Source organism: Trichinella spiralis (assembly GCF_000181795.1).
Source record: "Trichinella spiralis strain ISS 195 chromosome Unknown Scfld4, whole genome shotgun sequence".
In the NCBI taxonomy this organism is placed as follows: domain Eukaryota; kingdom Metazoa; phylum Nematoda; class Enoplea; order Trichinellida; family Trichinellidae; genus Trichinella; species Trichinella spiralis.
This window is the reverse complement of record NW_003526943.1, coordinates 3,132,435-3,150,408: the sequence shown is the minus strand read 5'-3', so window position 1 is coordinate 3,150,408 and position 17,974 is coordinate 3,132,435. Positions and strand designations below refer to the sequence as shown.

At 32.4% G+C, this 17,974-nt stretch overlaps 6 protein-coding genes across 6 annotated transcripts; 4 read left to right on the top strand and 2 right to left on the bottom strand.

Annotated features, from left to right (window-relative positions):
* Positions 1–1,395: 1,395 nt before the first annotated feature.
* Tsp_00795 (conserved hypothetical protein) lies at positions 1,396–1,734 on the top strand. The gene is made up of 2 exons (XM_003376543.1): positions 1,396–1,523; positions 1,554–1,734. The coding sequence occupies exons 1-2, from the start codon at positions 1,396–1,398 to the stop codon at positions 1,732–1,734; spliced, it is 309 nt and encodes a 102-aa protein (XP_003376591.1).
* A 3,277-nt stretch (positions 1,735–5,011) lies between these two features.
* On the top strand, positions 5,012–5,637 carry Tsp_00796 (hypothetical protein). The gene is made up of 2 exons (XM_003376542.1): positions 5,012–5,404; positions 5,440–5,637. Exons 1-2 carry the CDS (start codon positions 5,012–5,014, stop codon positions 5,635–5,637), a joined length of 591 nt encoding a protein of 196 aa, XP_003376590.1.
* A 1,089-nt stretch (positions 5,638–6,726) lies between these two features.
* Tsp_00797 (hypothetical protein) lies at positions 6,727–7,466 on the bottom strand. The gene is made up of 4 exons (XM_003376541.1): positions 7,380–7,466; positions 7,125–7,226; positions 6,998–7,044; positions 6,727–6,976 (listed from the first exon to the last, which is right to left on the bottom strand). Exons 1-4 carry the CDS (start codon positions 7,464–7,466, stop codon positions 6,727–6,729), a joined length of 486 nt encoding a protein of 161 aa, XP_003376589.1.
* Positions 7,467–10,302: 2,836 nt separating this feature from the next.
* On the top strand, positions 10,303–11,681 carry Tsp_00798 (putative signal peptidase I). The gene is made up of 6 exons (XM_003376540.1): positions 10,303–10,372; positions 10,427–10,467; positions 10,936–11,055; positions 11,125–11,213; positions 11,288–11,573; positions 11,646–11,681. The coding sequence occupies exons 1-6, from the start codon at positions 10,303–10,305 to the stop codon at positions 11,679–11,681; spliced, it is 642 nt and encodes a 213-aa protein (XP_003376588.1).
* Positions 11,682–11,883: 202 nt separating this feature from the next.
* On the bottom strand, positions 11,884–15,023 carry Tsp_00799 (conserved hypothetical protein). Its single transcript, XM_003376539.1, has 11 exons — positions 14,960–15,023; positions 14,717–14,864; positions 14,593–14,662; positions 14,343–14,418; positions 14,143–14,279; positions 13,703–13,912; positions 13,517–13,637; positions 13,236–13,459; positions 12,837–13,076; positions 12,183–12,397; positions 11,884–12,025 (listed from the first exon to the last, which is right to left on the bottom strand). The coding sequence occupies exons 1-11, from the start codon at positions 15,021–15,023 to the stop codon at positions 11,884–11,886; spliced, it is 1,647 nt and encodes a 548-aa protein (XP_003376587.1).
* Positions 15,024–16,723: 1,700 nt separating this feature from the next.
* On the top strand, positions 16,724–17,800 carry Tsp_00800 (u4/U6.U5 tri-snRNP-associated protein 3). The gene is made up of 6 exons (XM_003376538.1): positions 16,724–16,751; positions 16,808–16,862; positions 17,091–17,132; positions 17,421–17,482; positions 17,556–17,623; positions 17,684–17,800. Exons 1-6 carry the CDS (start codon positions 16,724–16,726, stop codon positions 17,798–17,800), a joined length of 372 nt encoding a protein of 123 aa, XP_003376586.1.
* Positions 17,801–17,974: the final 174 nt, after the last annotated feature.

The window sequence follows — 17,974 nt, the reverse complement described above, 5'->3', positions numbered from 1 at the left end:
ATTGACATTACAGTATATTATCAGTGAGTTTAATTTAAATTTAATTAAATATAAAAGTTTAAAATTTATAAATTAATTAACCTTAAAAATATAAATATAATTAAAAATATAAATTAATGCAATGTCAAAAAAATTTGATTACGTAACTTTTCGCACAGTATATTTTTATTGTAGAAATTTTGAAAACATTAAATGAAAATAAAGTAGTATACAAATTATTGATTTATCAATCAGTATAAATACAAAATTACATAATTATAATTCTGATATTAATGATTAATTAATTAATTATTAATGATACTAATTAAATACTAATAGGTTGCTTGTCATTTTAATGCAATTTTATAGCTTCTGCTTTATTTAAATAACCTCATTTAATTCAATTCAAAATCATAATAAGCACTCGTTCAATTCAAATAGAATTTTTTTATGGCGTTTAATTGAAATATTAGTAATAAATATGTAATTTTTTGCTTTTATTTTTATTTTGTTTAATATTTTATATTATTTAAGCTGAAGCGAAAATTATGTCTATTTTATTATTTCATATACTAATGATGTTTTTAAAAAGTGAAAATCTACCATGAATGCTGCATTAAAGAATTAATTTCAAAAGTACAAAACTGATGAAGAAACTGATAATCAAGTTTGTAAAGTCATATAAAACATATATAGATCCATATATAACATAACATATACAGATCTCCCTCAACATTCGCGGCATACGCGTTCCGATGGTACCGCTAATGTCGAATTTACGTGAATATTTGCGTTATAGTAATACGCAATTGCCTGAAAATTGCGTTGGATAATACAGAACGTCTACTGATTTGCAGGTTAGTATTTATTCCATATTAATTTTTTAAAATTCATTCGATTGAGTCCATAACTATCTGAATCGTGTGTTCCTGTGTGCAAGTTTGCCAAAAGTGAATAGACCATCTCTTTGAAAAAAACATTGCTATCGAAAGTTGCTTCTTCTTTTTTTTCATTAACAACGTCTACGTCCTCCGCCGTTGTTCCGAACGAGATTATTCATCAATGGTCATCGATACGCTGGATAATGAACTACAGTTTTTATTTACTCTGCTTCTTGCAGTCATATTAGTCACCTCATCATAAATCCGCGAATGTTGAACCTGACAATGTTGAGAGCCGATTGTACAATTTTTTTTAATTCTCAATGAACATTGTCCAGACCACACGGAAGGCAGCTAACTTGTCACTCTGCAGTTGGGATGCTTTGGTACTTGACTGCTCAAATGTGCAAAATCTTAACAAACTTTTAAATCTGGTCTCTGCCATATTGGTCATATTGGTTTGCTATTATTTAGTGACCATAACTGAAAAACCAAGATGATCTGTACACACTTGCAATTATTAGCAAGCTGATAAATGCATATATATCTTCTCGCCAGTTGGTTTCTACGATCATATTGCTCCTGGTTGACTTTTATTCCATTTCTGATGAGCACTTTCTGCTCCCCTATTTGTTTCACACATGACTATGTTAGTAATATCAGGTGAGATCTGCATTTTGAAAATGGCTCCAGGCATTTGGACAGCAGACAATTGCTGGAGATTCTCTTAGGGTTCCTGATAGTTTTAGCTACTTTTGTCGCCCAAGCACAACCTCATATAGACGTGAATGACTCTCCAACAGAAGCGAGTGAAGTGTCTTATGATGTCTCATCTGTTGCTGATGTTGAAGAAGTAATCAGATCCTCTTCTTGATCCAGACAGAAAGAGACATCATCATCAAAATCATCAGTAGAGCTACTTCCTAATTTACTCAGCTCATTTATAACGGAACTGCGTTCAATTTCATCCACAATAATAAAGAAGTACTAATGCACGATCATATTTACAAAAGAAAGTAACGTCACTTGATCAGAAGTCGGCATCTACAAGTTGCAATCAGCTGAAAAATGAGCTACTTACACAAGTTTGAAACAGCTGGTTGGAAGCAACTGTGGATCATTACCTGTCTATCAAATATTTTTCCTGTCACATGTTCAAAGTGTAGATTATTGCTGGATCATAGACAGTTGCTGCAGTTGTGCAGATACGCGCTGGACATAATGTCCTGGTAAATGAGTAGCAACTGTTGTAGTCCCAGGGAGATCATAGTATACATGATCGTTGTGCACAAGCAAATACTTATGTAGTTGCACTATGTAGCAGCTGTTGTCAGCACGCTGGAGATTATGTAATTTGTTTTTTACAATATGCCATTCTATGGTATCCATTTTCCTGTAAAATCGCAGTTCAGTATCATAAAAATTTACGATGATGCATGCATTATAAATAACAAATATGCTGTATCATTAATACCAACTCATGATAAAACTTAAACCAACGGACATTTGCGAAACTTGTTTGCTTTAATCAAAATTTTAGGACTTGAGTCAATCTGACTTTTTAAATGTAAAAGCGTGCATTGCGATTTGAGAAGCTGTAGGACTTTAACAAAAAGACTTTAAAATTTGAATTTTGCTTTTAAAAGTGTCTTTATGTTTCAAAAGAGATGTCAAAATTTTTTCAAGTGATATCCATTGAGTATGACTGAGTAAATCAAAAATAGTTCCCTAGGATAAGTTTAACACCAAAAATCTAACAGAGAGTTAATAAAGAAAATTAGCAAAGATGAAATATTTCACATTCAGAAATGGCTGTTTGTAGTGAAAACTAACTACTTTAGCTATCGTTTTTGATAAACCAGAGTTGATCGGTTAGATTTGATCGGCCGACTTGATCATTGTTACTAGCCTTGTTTTCTTGCACTTGTTTTGTCTGTGCAATCTACTTTGATTTTGATTTGCCACTGGCTATGCTCAGTCCTAATCCTATATACTTGAATGTCTATATTTTTGCGCGCAGTTCAAAATTAAATAAAGTATTATCATGTTTTTTTACTTCTATTTTTATATATTTGTTACGTGGCAATGAATAGTAATTTTTATCAGTTGAGTTGAACACCAATTTTAATTACACCGTTACGCTTAAATAACTTTCAATAAAAGCATATCAAAAGCTTGAAGCAGCGGTTCTCTTTTTCCCCCATATACCTTATTCACTGTTTGTGAGAACGTCACTCCCCTTTTTCCGACTGTTTGGCTCCAATTAATGCAAATATAACGTTGAAAATATATTTATTATTACATTAGTACACGTACATTTATTTCAGTTATTTTCATAATGGAGTTTTCCATTTTAATAGACAAAAACGTCCAGTAGAATGCCAGGGTATTGTAATTCATTCCATTATGAATCTACAGTGCAGAAGATTTAATTCCCTTCTGAAATCTGAAAATTCCTCCCTAGAGGAAAGGGGAAAGTATTCCCCTATTGGTTGAAGCTGAATGTTGAGAATTTTTTGTGCAAATAAATTCTGCTGCACAACCTCAGATTTGGGACACTGCTGTTCAAAGCTATGGGCAATTAAATGACTAATTATGCTATAAATGTCATTGAGATAAGTGGCGGCTGCCTTTGTGAAAATCTACGACCCACAATACATTAATCCACCTGCTTTTTGCCAAACCCACAATGGGCGCGCAAGTTCACCGAGCACAAAATTTGACCATTTTCTTAGCAGAAAGTTAAACATAAACAGTCTTTTTCATCGACTGCGTTTTATCTCTAGAAAAATCCTTACTTCACAGCGGGGACGCTGATGACATTAATGCATGAATAATTGACAATTTCCCTTGAGCTGCTATATTACAGCTAATTATAATTATAGATCAGCGTCGCTAAGCTAAAAATTCTGAAACTGATTCTGTTGCTAATTCTTCACATTTGAATATTTGATATATTAAAATGGATAAATGGGATGGTTCAAACCGGGGGAATTTTCGCTTGCATTTTTCAATTGGTTGTTAGAAATCGTATTCTCATTGGATAATAATGGCGTATGTTCTCATTGCATACTTATGGCGCCATGATATTGGTTCTCTCATAAGAATATGGCATTTTATTTAAAATAAACATCTGTGATTAAACATTTTGTGTAAATTGTATTAAATAATATTTAAGGCAGGAGTGGATAATCGATTTAAAGCAAGCCAACTACTGGGTTGACTAAACATTCAAGTTGCAATTTTCCTATTACGATGATGACCAAATGATAATCAAAAAGGATCTGCTGCATTTCGAAATCATTTCACCAAACATAACTGAAAGCAAAGACAATTATTTTTTATCTCAAGTTTACTCTATTATGGCTGTAAGCGTTATCTTCCTCTAGCACTGCATATGTTCTACCAAAATATAATCATTGCTAATTATCATCATCGGCAGGCATAAAAAATAAATTTGTTTTTCGTTTGCCGCCCATCCTTTCGCTGCCATTGTTCTGCGTGCACTGCAATTACACATTAGCAGTGGTTCACTGCCTGGGTCAGATTACGACTTGATTTGAGAAAGCACCGGTAGCATTGTAAAAATTCCTGACCGCCTGGGCAATGCTGATGACGGCAGATAAGCATGCATATTTATTGTCTCTTTGTTTACATCCACAATCATTCTTTCCTTCGCTGTTCACTTGTTTGGCTTGAAGAAAGTGTTCGTTGTGTTTGGTTTTTTTCGTCATGGCTGATGTCTGTGAGCTACGTTGCGGTAGTATGTCCCTGGTGTATGAAGGCAGAGTGTACAAATTAAAATATACCGGTAAGCAGAGGAAGGGTTGGGAGTGTTCAAAAGTATGTGCTTAATGTAATGAATGTGTTCCTTGTCATTAACAATTTGTTTGTTTCCGCATAGGACAAGAAGGGGTAAAAAGGCACAGTATCCGCGAACCTGGTTGTGACATCTGTGCACACGCAAACTCCTCACATGGAAGCATGCCTGATGGATCCGCACTTGACGTACAGAATGGAAAAAATGACAGTTTTGAAAAAGCGAAGTGCTGAAGAAACGAAACGCCATATACGACAAAAAAGCTTCCGCCGCGTCTACCGTGCCATCTATATCTGGCTATTTTCCGGTTTTTAAACGGGTAAAGTCCATGATGTACAGCCACTGGTCAAAGCGCTACCAAAAACTGCCTGATCATCGTCATGACCTGGAAATCCCTGGCGCATTCAGGACAACGAAGGACGGTGAAGACTTGCTGCTGTGGCAGAGTGCATCGAGGCACATTGTGGTGTTTGCGACCGGTAACAACATTAGACTGCTGGGGCAAACCAAAACATGGGGCACGGATGGTACATTCAAAGTTGTACCTCAATGGTATCAACAGCTTTTCACCATCCATGTCTTTGTAGCCGGTAAACTGGTGCCAACAGTCTACTGGCAGGAGTGGATAATCGATGAAAAACTGCCGCTTTGGAATGTGTATAATGTAAATGTTAGCACCAATAACCACTTGGAAGGTTGGCATACTCGGCTCAACATAAAGCGGGTAAAAGTCATATCAGGTTTTATGAACTGCTCCAGCTCTTGATAGCTGTGCGCACCCTGATTCAACAAGTGATATCAAGAAACGCTACCGTTGGTGACTTAGGACGGGTAAATAAGGTTTATGCTGAAAAGCAACAACGGGTTGCACAACATACGGGTGAATACACCAGCGGCAGTTGTACGCTGGAGCAGTATCTCGAAGCTTTAATGTACATAACAACAGAGCTGATTTAATGCCGCCTTCCAAGTGGTAGTTTTGTATTATATTTTATTTATTCATTGTTTCTATTTGCTATTATTGATCACTTATATCTGTTTATTTAACTTATTCTTGTTATCATCTGTTACTGTTGTTCATCATTGATGTTATTCTCTGTTAATTACTGTTGATATTGTTGTTGTTGTTAGGCGTTGAAAAATAAAAAATTATTTTGCTGTACTGCTATCTCATTTCATTAAACTTCATTTAGTCACCATAATAATAAAATGTGGAAAATTTTTTAAAAATTTTTATTTAATAATTTTTTTAATTAAATAAATTCTATTAATTTCTTAATAAAAACTAATATAATTTAATTGCATTACAAACACTTATTACCAAAAACTATCAGATTAAAATATAAATATTTATACGAATGAAAAAACAACTGCATTTGACAAACGTGACATCAAATATAATAATGTTGCGTAATCAATCGTAACGTATTCAAAACATTTGTACCAATGAAATGAAAAATATTGCAACTAATCAAAACAGAATAATTTGAACCAATGAAAAGTTTGATAAGAGAACCAACATGATGGCGCCATAAGTATGCAATGAGACCCTATGCCATTATCAACCAATGAGAAAGCGATTTTTTAACAGCCAATTGGAAAACGCAAGCAAAAATTCCCTCGATGAAGAACAAACCCAGCGAAATATTTCTTAAACCCCGACTTTCCTATGTACCGCTTGGCAGAAGTGGAAATAACAGCCCTGTACCCGCGTATTCTGAAAATGCCCTGAATGGCAGGTAACAGGACTGTTCCAAAATCACAAATAATTGTTTGTGGATTAAGGCTGACCTCCAAAACCACCGCTTTGTTTATTAAAACTTAAAAAAGTAACCCGTAAGTGTCAACGTCTTTACCCACTGTAATGGCATGGCTAGTGAACAGTTGTTGATACCATTCTGGTAGAATCGTGAATGTACCGTCTGTGCCCAGGCTATGTTGGTTGCCAGCAGTCTAATGTTACCACCTGTCGCAAACGCTGGGATGTGGTTAGATGCACTTTCTCACAGCAAAAACGCTTACCCAGACTTCATCCTCTTAAATTCATCAGGAATTTTTAGGTCCTGTTGGTTTCTTCCGTTGGTTGTACATTGCATTTCTGACCTGTTTGAATACTGGATACTGGCCTGCTGTTGATGGCTCAACGGACGCGGCTGCGACTTCTTCATCATAAATCTCAGGGGTGGATTTCGTTACCTCCGCAGTTCGCTTTTTTAATGTCGCCTTTTGTTCAGTTTGTATGCCAAGTGGTGATCCACTGGGCAGGTTTGCATGTGATGGATGTGATGTGATGTGCCTGCTTTAGCACAGTTGTCACATCCAAGTTGGTGGAAACTGCACCCTTGCACCACTGCTTATCACATGCTGTAACAAACTAATTGTTAATAACAACAAGCACATTCAATACATTCAGTACATACTTTGGAACATCCCCAGAATTTTACCCGTTTGGGGGTGGCATATTTCAATTTGTACGCCCTGTTTTCATACACAAGGGACATACCGCCGCAACGATTTGGTACAAGACGCAGCTCAAAGGCATCAGCCTATGGTAACAAATAGGATGGAAAAAGAAAAGTTTCATCTACTCGAGAGTTTAAATACTGTTCGAAGAAATGTCAACGAACAGTTGTTTCTGCTTGTCAGACCAAATGCATGCTTGCTTTCAATTTTACGAGTTTTATACATTTTGTGCATACGTCTTTGTCAGAAATCGTTCGTGCTTCTTGCCACATTGGATGAATTGGTAACGGCGATTTTAGTACAAAGAGGAAATGACAAGCCATAAATTACCCACTGCTGCAGTGTTCAGCTAAAACCAGGAGTCGCGACTACTGAATGTTAGCATCGAAATACACTTTTCTGCATATGTACTTTTCTGATTTTGGCATGACTGTTCTCATAAATTTTTTCTTGGTTTCAATCAAAGAATTTTACTTTCATCTTCACAAAGTTTTTACTGTCCCTTTGACAAGTATTAGTACACACAAAATAGCACACTTTTTATGCATCGTTTAATTTTATATTCATCGTTGATTATTGTATGTGATATCACATATCTTTTATTTATGCTTTGGATCAGTCATCTAGTGATGAATATTTTACTATTTTATAATTGTTTACTGAAAATATGTACAACTCTAAAAAATAAAAAAACAGGAACTTCATTTAAAGCAACTAACGCTTTTATAAAATTACAAATCACACCTCACATACACACACGACTCATAACACTTAAAGGCGACATGCTCTATTCATTTAGCTCAAATTCTATGATATTTTATGAGAATTACCTGATAATAATAGAGGTGAAGTTTTGCGTTGATATAAAAATTTCATGTATTAATTAAACCTTAAAAATAAATAAAATGGTTCATACAGGTTTGACTGAATTATAATATTAAAATGATGATTCAATAATCATAAAGTAAGAAATGTTATACGCATGGAACAGATTAAAACTAATATTTTAATAAGAAATAAAACACTGATATTTTGTACAAAACAGGAGCAGAATATTGCCTGATTTTTAGTTTACAGTATACCAATGTATTTTGTCGTTTTTGTATGTTTTATGTGATCAAGACGTAAAGTTCTTCCCCGTCGAGTTTGTTGTACATGTCACTAATAAAACTGAGCAACGAGTTCTGTTTGAGCGGCATGATCTACAATACAGTTGAAGAATGTTTGAAAATGTAGAAATCTGCTTATATATGGATTTTTCCAAGTGAAAAATCTACACTGATATTCAACGATCATGGTGGTTGAACTGGTAGCGCGATTATGAAAAGACGACAAATAATATAACGGTAAGATTAATGATGAAAATAGGTTAACATTAGTCATCATATCGACCGATCAAATCTAACCAATCAACTCTGACCAATCGGCGAACGATAGTTTGCTTTAGCACGCACGCGCTGTGTATACTGTGAAAATTTTCACGTTTTATGCATTACTTTTTTATTTGATGTTTAAAAAATATTTTTTCAGTTTAAATGAAATATTTATAAGTTATCTCTTGTATACGTTTTGCATTTAAACATTAATTTGAATTTTCGTACTGTACAATAAAATAGTCAAGTTGAATGTTGAAACTTTATTTCTATTTTGTTTATTTTTGCATTTTCATATAACCAACTTTGAACTGACAACTTATTCATTTTAAAATTGTTGTTGGAACATGGATAAAATTGCTTCAAAAGAAGTAAATGAATTGGATAGCGGTGAAGTATGATTTCAAAAGTTATTTGCGCCTTTCAACATGGCATTTCTTTAGAATTTCTTTTTTACTGTTTTTATCAAGATAAATTGCATGAGTTTTCGTTTTTCGGCTTTCGAAAGTTAATTTGATGAACATATTTTGTAAATTATTGGATTTATACGTTATTTGTTTTTCATCTGATTTATTTTATTGGCATACTAAATATTATAAGTTTGTCTCATATAGGCCAAGAATCTGGCCACTACATAAATGTTTTGCATATTATTGCATAATGTAGTGGAGAAAGCAATGAATTTCAAGCACATTCATAGATAGCACGCTGAATAACTGTGCCATAACTCATCATCATTGTTTTTTATGAGTTGGAAACTGGGTTTACTGTTAATTATAATTTAATTAATTAACAGTTGTACTTATTTCTTTATGGCAGTTTTGCATTTGCTTTTATTCTGCTCAGGCTCGCGATGTATGTTTTTTTTTTGAAAGTTAATGATAATGAATGTGATGGTTTTCTGAAAAGGAATTCTCGAACAGTGTATTTCTAGAAATTTATTGTGATAAATTTCATGTAAATTGTGTAACGATAATTTATATTCTGATATCTAAGCCACTAAGCTTTGTTTTCAATAGAAAATTTGAAATATTCAATTTTTTATTTCAAAATTCAAGTTTTTGTAAACGAATTAACATCTGCATATGTTCTATTTGAAAGTTTAATTTTCTTTGAAAAACAAATCAAATTTAATAAATCTTAGAAAATTCAGTTGTTAATATTTCGTAATTTCGCAGTGGTAATGTTTATACTGAATCATGCATTTTGGGCGTTTAGTTTATACTGTAACTACTTTCTTAATTTTCAAGTTTGACATTTTTAAAAGTAATGTTGAAATTTTTATTTTACCTGTTTAGACCTTGGAGATTTCTTCATTTTGGTCAAAAGGCACTTGTTTGCTTATTTTTTTGCATCGGTTTGGTTGCAGACTATGCGACTCCCGCCCTATGTTATTAAATGAGCTCTTGCCTGCTTTGATGCAGCAGCATGTTCGTTGCGTTGCAATTGGACAGGAAAAAAAAGAAATTGAAGATTTTAAAGTTCGAAACTTCTGGAATGGAGGTGATTATTTATTTATTACATTGTTTATTTCATTATGTTTTAATGTATAGTATAAATTATTATTAGAACTGTTTTACACTGTCGATAAATCGGTTTATGCTGATTTGGGGATCCGAAGGTAAAATACTTTTTTATTATAATAAAATTTAATTCAGTTTTTATTCTAGTGCAAATAACTGGAATAGGTTCAGCAGCTTGTTTTGCAAAACATCATATACAATGGTGAATGCGTGAGAAACAGAACTGTTGGAAAAGTTTTATGTGTTTGTTTGTTTTTCAGGAAATGAATACATTAGATGGCGATTTTCAAGCAGATATGTATCAACTTGGTGGTGTTTTTGTTGTTGATGAAAGTGAATATTTTTGGAACTTTTAATTTATCAAAGAAATTAAAATGATTTTTTTAGCTGGTCAGTGTTTGTACGAATTCCGTCAAAACGGTTGTACTGTAAGCCCGGATGTGCAAACTATAGCCAGAGTTTGCAACGTGCCTTATAATGGCTCAGAAAATTGTCAACTTAAGAAAAATACTAGTGATCCCAGTTCTTCCACATTTTAAAATTTTATCTAGATATTTATTTTACATACAAATATATATATACAAAACATACTTTCAAACAAACAAACATATGTATAATATTTATTTTTAAATATTTATCGACCCATTTATTCATTGCGCAGTATATTGCATTATCTCAAGTAATTGTCGGTGTTTCTTCATACTTATTTGTGAAGCATAATTTTTTTTATTGTTTCACCGTTGTGTATTTGGGAATCTGATTTACCTTTTCCAAATAAATGTAACAACTATGGAAATTATGCAGTGCTATTTTTGCTCAACAAACCTTGTGATGGACAAAATGGAATACAGATACTTTGCCATTGTTGCTTTTGAATGCTAAACCAAATATTTGAGGTCATGTTTTCGTGCATAATGATGGAAATTTTGAAGCAAAGTTTGAAATTCTTTGGTACACTTGTTTGCAGTGGTTGCGTGTTCTATGTTTTCAACGAACAATTTTACAGTGTTACAATTGTAAGTTTTTAATTATGAATATTGTTTTTTTCCATTTTATTTTGAACTTCAGAGAAATTTTCTTTTCAGTGCAAAGGTTCTTCAATGGAACCAACAATTCGTGATGGTGAAATGTTTATTGTCAAATCCCTCGTCTCACAAACCAAAACTGCAAGCAGGTAAACATTGTAATACCGAAAAAGCCATGATATATGTGTTCAATTTATTTTCTTTTTCGTTTTCCAATTTTCAGAGGTGATGTTGTAGTTGCAATATCACCAGAAGAGCCGAGTACATTCATTTGTAAACGTGTTGTAGCTATTGAAGGTGAGCCTCAACCAAGTCACGAATTCCGTCGGGTATGGCCTGCGAACAAAATACTGCAATCCCATAATGCTAATTGCTACTTGACAAATTTTGCTTTTAAGATAAGAACAGGCCATGTTTGGCTTGAAGGGGATAACAAGAGTTTTTCCAGAGACTCTCGACATTATGGTGACGTACCCTTTGCTTTGCTGAAGGGCAAAGTTATTTACAGAGTAAGTTTTAATTTTAAAAAATTCATACATAAAAAGAACTGTTGTTAAGGTATGATGCGTTTTTAATTTCAGATCTGGCCTTGGAAAAAACGCGGTACGATACAATGAAAATAAATTCATCCATCCACCTGCCATTTTATTGTTAACTAATTATGCACACCTGAATGCTGCTATAACTGAACTGAACCGAATCGAACTGAATTGAAAGCACAAAGCAAATTCCAACACTAAAAACACTGACTTAACATATTATATTCTCCAGTGTGTTATCAACAGTTTCTTTAACTGTATTTTAGTACACAATTCAATTTTAATAAATTGTTCTCATTGACATCGCCGCAGCATGAGCAGTGAGCAAGTCGATAATTTGCTTTGTTTCTAAATATCGCACCACATCCTCAATCCAACTCGAAGCAATCAACGCTGGCTCGCCTTGCAGCAATGTCATCAGTCTTAAAAAGATAAATATGCTATCAAAAAATGTATATTTTTCATTAAATAAAAAATTTCTATCATATTAAGTAATAATTCATCATGGACATCTCATTTCAGGATACTGTTGTGCATTATAATATGAAAAGTTTTCAAGTTGAAATTAAGAAAGCTTACTTTACTGCAGTTGCTAAATCGTGTCGATTTAAGCAATACTTCACTTGTGATACCACCTTGAACACGTTCAATTTGCTCAAATCGACTGTATCCTCTGGACTGACTATTTCTTCGGTGTCAAAAATAAAAATCGACTGAATATAAGAAATAATGCGATGAAAAAGATTTCCATCCGAATCGGTCATCAGAGCCGACCTACGACAAAGTCTGGCTACCTGGAAAATGTTAACAACAATAAATGCTGAATGTATGCATTTTTTTCGGTCAGCTACTTTTTTGAAACGATGTATCAAATCTCCTTCTGTATACACACCGCTGTGTACAGAAACGTCAGGAAGAGATTGCAACATCAGCATCACAAATGGATCGTGATGAAATTTTTCTTTCAGAATATTAATCTAAGCGAAATATAAAGCAAATTTGGATAGATTATACAAAAAAAGAACAATAAAAATAATACTATCTCACTTGATGCAACAACGGTTTTCGTCTGAGTTCCATGCTTGAGCCAGGCTTTCCTTGCTCGACGTCAGTTTTGATCTGTTGACAAGCGGCCCACAAAGCTTTGGCTTTGCGATTTTCAGCGTCTAAATCGGCTCTTTCTGGAAGTGAAAATCAATAATTATTTTAAATAAATAATTAAAACAAACAAACAAAACAAATGCCTTCCAGTGCATGCTGAATTGCTTGTATTTCTGCTAAGGAATCGGCAATGCGTTGCTGGAATTGAAAACTCTGTTCTTCCAATTTCTGTGCAAGCTCAGTTTCATGCTTTTCCTGTAGAGTTTTCCGCAGAGTGTCCAACTTTTTCGTCGACAATTCATCTTGGACAGTCATTTGCAATTTCAACTGTTTACTCAACTCTGATTCATAATGCCGCTTTTGTTGAGCTACCTAAACCATATTCCACGAACACTTCTTATTCTAGCCAATTTCCAATAGAAGTTCACGTTTTACATTAAACACTTGATCGAAATATTAAATATTGAACGTCAACATCAAAAAGTTGAAATATTTCCAAAATTCACCATCTACAATTCTTATTATACTTACTTTCTGTTTTATCTCAGCATCTTTTAATTCATTCAAATCATTCCTCATACGTTGAAGTTCATCGTCAAATAATTGGGATAATTCTTCACCCTGTCTTTCCAAAGCAAGTTCAATGCGTTCTTTTTCAATTTGAGTAGCTTTGTGCAATTCCGCTTCCAAGTGATCCAAACGCACAAATGCACATGCCAACAGAGCAGTCAGTTCATTTTCATTCAAATTGCCATCTGATCAGATAAATAATAATAATAAACTGATAATTCAATTATGCTAATTTCTTATACCTCTACCGAAATGTATATTTGGAAAAGTCATTTTTAAATTATCTTGAAAACGAGCTCTTCCTTCACGTACTATTCGTCTATATTCAGAAAGAATTTTACTTTCTGTCACCACTTTGTCGACCTGTACATGTACGCTTTTACGCTCTTGAATTATAAATTCATCAATATTTTCACATTAAAATTTACCTCCATTTGCAAAGTATCTAATTCAGAAGTTAAATCGGACAAGCGTTGCTTATTTTTCGACAAAACTGCATCATCGACAGAAGCTTTGGAATCCCTGAGCAACCTTCTGACATTGTTAATACTTTCACGAGCACGAGCATCTTTATCACGATCTTTCTGTGAGGCGTTTTCTAATCTTGAAAATGATGGCAACAAAGAATTGGAAAATTCCTAAAAAATCAACATTGTAATATATAAATATAACAAATATTGCATATTCATAACAGCACAATAAATAACAATTGCAATACTAACTGGAGCTGATAAATGTCATATCACAGTATGATTAAAAGCATCTGCTTCAAGGGATAGAATATTTATTGAATATTTAGTACGTACAGCTGAACAAACAAAGCGATAAAAATAGATGAATACTTGGTTTTAGATTCAAATTTATTTACTTTTTGATCTTCCATAGTTGCTTTCAACACTGCACTCCGATGCTCAGCTGCCGCTACCACCTCCTTTTTGGCTAGAATTGCATCGCGGACAGCAGCTTCTAGATGTTCAACTTCTGCCAATATTTTTTTCTCCAAAGCTACAAAATATTAATAAAAATTTTCAATAAAACTGTAAACAATACAAAAGCACCAAAAAATACTTTGGCTGACATTATCTTTTTCCGAATTGGATGCTTTTACAAGAACTTTCTTTTGTAAAGGTTGACTTTCAACTTTCTAAAATTATAAATGACAAATACATATAAATAAAAATGTGAAACTGAGAACAAAAATGAACTGTGTAAAGTTTATCACGGTTATTTTCAATTACTTCAAAAAAATTTTTTTTCTTAAATAGTTCACAACATTGGTTTTATGAAAAAAAATGCAACACATCTATGATTCGCTTACTTCTTCTATTGGCATATCTTTCGGTTTCGATGGTTCTTTCAATGAAATATTTTTTAAACTTTTCAAATCCCTAGAAACCTGATAACAAAATAAAAGTGAAAACACAACAATTTTTCACACATACATAGTTCTAATGCTAGATGGTAACATGTTTTCGATGAAGGCAAAAGTTCCAGAAACTTGAGGATGCAATTTTTCCAACTTTTCCCGTAGCGATGCATCATACAAAGCGTAGCCAATAAAAGAAGCCGATCCGACAGTTGTTCCCGAAGCTATAAGTACCAACGTTTTCCATAACTTCCTAATAAAGGATAAAATGAAACATTTTCAATAAAATTTTTCAATTTTGAATTTAAAATAACAATACCTGTTTCCTTTGCTAACTGCGGAGTGATGGCAGAAAACTTTTTTGATGGCAAACGGCCCAACATTCAGCTAAACAATCATAAAAAAGGCTGAACTGGATAACGTGACAAATTCATTACAAAACTTACAACGTTGTTCCAGTTAATAATACGTGAACCAAGCATACCCGATTAAAATCTAATCAACTGGAAAACCATTACTACAAGATGATTTCACTTGTCCCTACAGCATATATTATTTTCATTCTATCATTATACAAACTATTTGAATTGAAAAACTTTATTAAAATAAAACAACCATAGATTGAACAATTTTCACTAATTTAATAAAACAGGTAAAATCGATATACACATACATTTCAAAATTATTTGCAACATAAGTTATGCTATATTATTATTTATTACGAAAAGGAAAAATCAACCTTTCTACATATCGACAGCATAAAATAAACTGCCATTTTCATTTCTCAATCACAAAATAAACAATACGAATTAAAATTGCGCATCATGAATGAAACAAAAATCAGAAATAAATTCGTTTCTGATAAGCCTTTAAATCAATAAATAAAAATTTCAATATGAAAATTCTAAGCAATATAAATAAATTACTAGACTTTTATTTTCAGCAATGAAATAAATGATTAAGGATTATAAACGAATACTGCTCACAATATTTTACCTTAAACGCTCCTCCAATGGCGACTAAACTGCCAAACAAAAATAGGAAATGCTAAATGAAATTATTCTTTCTCAATTTATTAAATTTACTCATTGTTTAAAATTTAATTATTAATGCAGAAAGATTATTGGAAACTTACACTGCAACAAAATAAAATTTTATTGAAACTCATGTGACAGTATGATTAAGTAAAAATAAGATAAAAGAACAATTTATAATTTGGATGATAAAATTGTAAAATAAATACAAAAAATTAAATTTATTTGTCATCCTAAAATAGAACATTTAAAATAAGAGTTAAATAATCTTTTAGCTGACAATGTTGACAATACATTATTCATTCTAACTTGCATTATTGTAATTCGCGATTATACGGTATTTCATATTTTGAACATTTGAGACGTGTAGCGAGTGCACTGCCACAGTAAGACTGTAGAAAATTTATGATTTTTTTATAGTCTCAAAACTTAATTTTATTAATTATTTATTTGTATTTAATAAGAAAATTTTTCAAATATTTTTTTGCTGTGATTTCTGCTTGGCATTTCATCTTTTATTTGTCCTTTTTCTCTTTTCCTTTACTTATTGGCGCATGAATAAATTATAAAAGCAGATATGTTTCTTTATTATATTTTTAATTTCAATAATTCTTTAACACCTATATTTTAATGATATTCATCATTTTCCGTATTGTTTACGAAAGTTCTACATTTTTATGTGGCTTTCAAAATAAATGTATATTAAAATGAAATGAGAATGCTTATTTTTATTTTTGAATACAGCATTTTTGCATTAAATAAGTTGTTAACCTGGGTTTGTATCTGTATCTTCTTTATATTTTAAGATTTTATATTTAGTTTTTGCCATATAACAATTTCTATGTAATCTGTTACTTAATGTTTTTTATATTCAGGCATTTTAACGCTAAATTTTCTTCACGTCCACAAATTCTGAAAATAGTTATGCACCTAAGTAGTGTTGATTTCTTTTTTCACTTACTGTTTAATTAAAAAACAGCTTTATTTGTGTTCATTTAGCAATTTTATTAATTATTTCTAGTGATTTTTACGAGCTGTTTTGAATTGTGATGGCCCGTAGTCGTTCACGGGATAGAGGTAATTTGTTTAAGCAGTTTTATTTGTCAATTTTTAAGTTAAATTTGTTATTTGAGATGGTAGACGATCTCGTGCTTATCATCGAAGAAGATCGAGAAGTCCAAGAGAACGGTAATAGAGGGATTTTTTTTACTGTTTTATGTTGCAAATGATTGAATTGAGCATTTACAGTAAAGTACAACGAGCAGGCAGAAGTAGCATCTGTAAATTTTTATTTTTAATAATTAAATACTATTTGAATAGAAGCTTAATAGTAAAGTATTGTATTGCTTAACAGTATGTGAATAATTATTTATAAAGTATTAAATATTTTTTGATTAAATAAAAGTTTTAATTTAGATCTCGATCTCGTCACGACCGGAAAAGACGACACCGAACAAGGTAAAAGAGCATTTTTACTTCATGTATAATTTTAAATTCATATATTTTTTAAACAGACGTTTATACGGATATTTTTTAGTCTTGTGTTTTTTAAGCTAGATTTTTGAATACTGTAACATACAAAAAAATAAAGTATTTATTTTTCATTGTTGTTTATTAAATGTAGTATTGATTTTTTTGTTTTAAAGTTAATTTAGCCTAAAATTAACATACTATTCTGTATGATAATTGTAACTGGTTTCAGTTTTCAGTTTCTTAATTGCTGAAATCAAGAATTTAAATTTGCAGGTCTTCCGAACGACATGAAAAACGAGATCGCCGGGATCATCGAGAAAAAGAAAGAAAAAAAAGTAAATGCCACTTGAAGTAATACTTTTACAGCTGTATTTTACTGTTGTGTTTTAGATGATAGCACAAATTTAGAATTGGGGAGTGATGATCAAGCAGCTATGAAGGAAATTCTCGGATTCTCTAGCTTTGATACTACAAAAGTGTGCTGAACTAAGTTTTTTAACTATTGTTCTGGTATATAGACAGTGCTTTCATTTTAGGGAAAAAAGGTAGAAAACAATTGTGCTGGAGATGCTCATATTCACAAAAAACGCAAATATCGACAGTACATGAATCGTCGTGGAGGTTTTAATCGACCACTGGATCCAGTGACGTGATTTCGTTTACCCTTATTGCTGTACTCGTAATTCTAAAGTTTTATTTTATGGTGTTTCTTCTCCGAATACGCAAGAAGTACAAATATGAAAGTCGTTATTATATGTATGCATCATGAAATTTATTTTGCGATCTGTGTGCAAGTGTCGCATGTGTAAATATTAAATTTCTATTCA

Excerpts from the sequence above, each read along its gene's own strand:
- Tsp_00799 (XM_003376539.1), bottom strand. The coding sequence starts at position 15,023 with ATGTTGGGCCGTTTGCCATCAAAAAAGTTTTCTGCCATCACTCCGCAG. Across the intron at positions 14,663-14,716 it reads CCATCTAGCATTAGAACTAT|GGATTTGAAAAGTTTAAAAA; the intron begins GTATGTGTGAAA and ends TCAGGTTTCTAG. Across the intron at positions 13,638-13,702 it reads TAGATACTTTGCAAATGGAG|GTCGACAAAGTGGTGACAGA; the intron begins GTAAATTTTAAT and ends GTACATGTACAG.
- Tsp_00800 (XM_003376538.1), top strand. The coding sequence starts at position 16,724 with ATGGCCCGTAGTCGTTCACGGGATAGAG. Across the intron at positions 16,752-16,807 it reads TAGTCGTTCACGGGATAGAG|ATGGTAGACGATCTCGTGCT; the intron begins GTAATTTGTTTA and ends TTGTTATTTGAG. Across the intron at positions 17,624-17,683 it reads CTAGCTTTGATACTACAAAA|GGAAAAAAGGTAGAAAACAA; the intron begins GTGTGCTGAACT and ends CTTTCATTTTAG.
- Tsp_00795 (XM_003376543.1), top strand. The coding sequence starts at position 1,396 with ATGCATATATATCTTCTCGCCAGTTGGTTTCTACGATCATATTGCTCC. Across the intron at positions 1,524-1,553 it reads GACTATGTTAGTAATATCAG|GCATTTGGACAGCAGACAAT; the intron begins GTGAGATCTGCA and ends AAATGGCTCCAG.
- Tsp_00797 (XM_003376541.1), bottom strand. The coding sequence starts at position 7,466 with ATGGCTTGTCATTTCCTCTTTGTACTAAAATCGCCGTTACCAATTCAT. Across the intron at positions 7,227-7,379 it reads GAACGATTTCTGACAAAGAC|GCTGATGCCTTTGAGCTGCG; the intron begins GTATGCACAAAA and ends TTGTTACCATAG. Across the intron at positions 7,045-7,124 it reads AATATGCCACCCCCAAACGG|CATGTGATAAGCAGTGGTGC; the intron begins GTAAAATTCTGG and ends AGTTTGTTACAG.
- Tsp_00796 (XM_003376542.1), top strand. The coding sequence starts at position 5,012 with ATGTACAGCCACTGGTCAAAGCGCTACCAAAAACTGCCTGATCATCGT. Across the intron at positions 5,405-5,439 it reads CTCGGCTCAACATAAAGCGG|CTCTTGATAGCTGTGCGCAC; the intron begins GTAAAAGTCATA and ends GAACTGCTCCAG.
- Tsp_00798 (XM_003376540.1), top strand. The coding sequence starts at position 10,303 with ATGAATACATTAGATGGCGATTTTCAAGCAGATATGTATCAACTTGGT. Across the intron at positions 10,468-10,935 it reads TCCGTCAAAACGGTTGTACT|GTCATGTTTTCGTGCATAAT; the intron begins GTAAGCCCGGAT and ends CAAATATTTGAG. Across the intron at positions 11,214-11,287 it reads CAAACCAAAACTGCAAGCAG|AGGTGATGTTGTAGTTGCAA; the intron begins GTAAACATTGTA and ends TCCAATTTTCAG.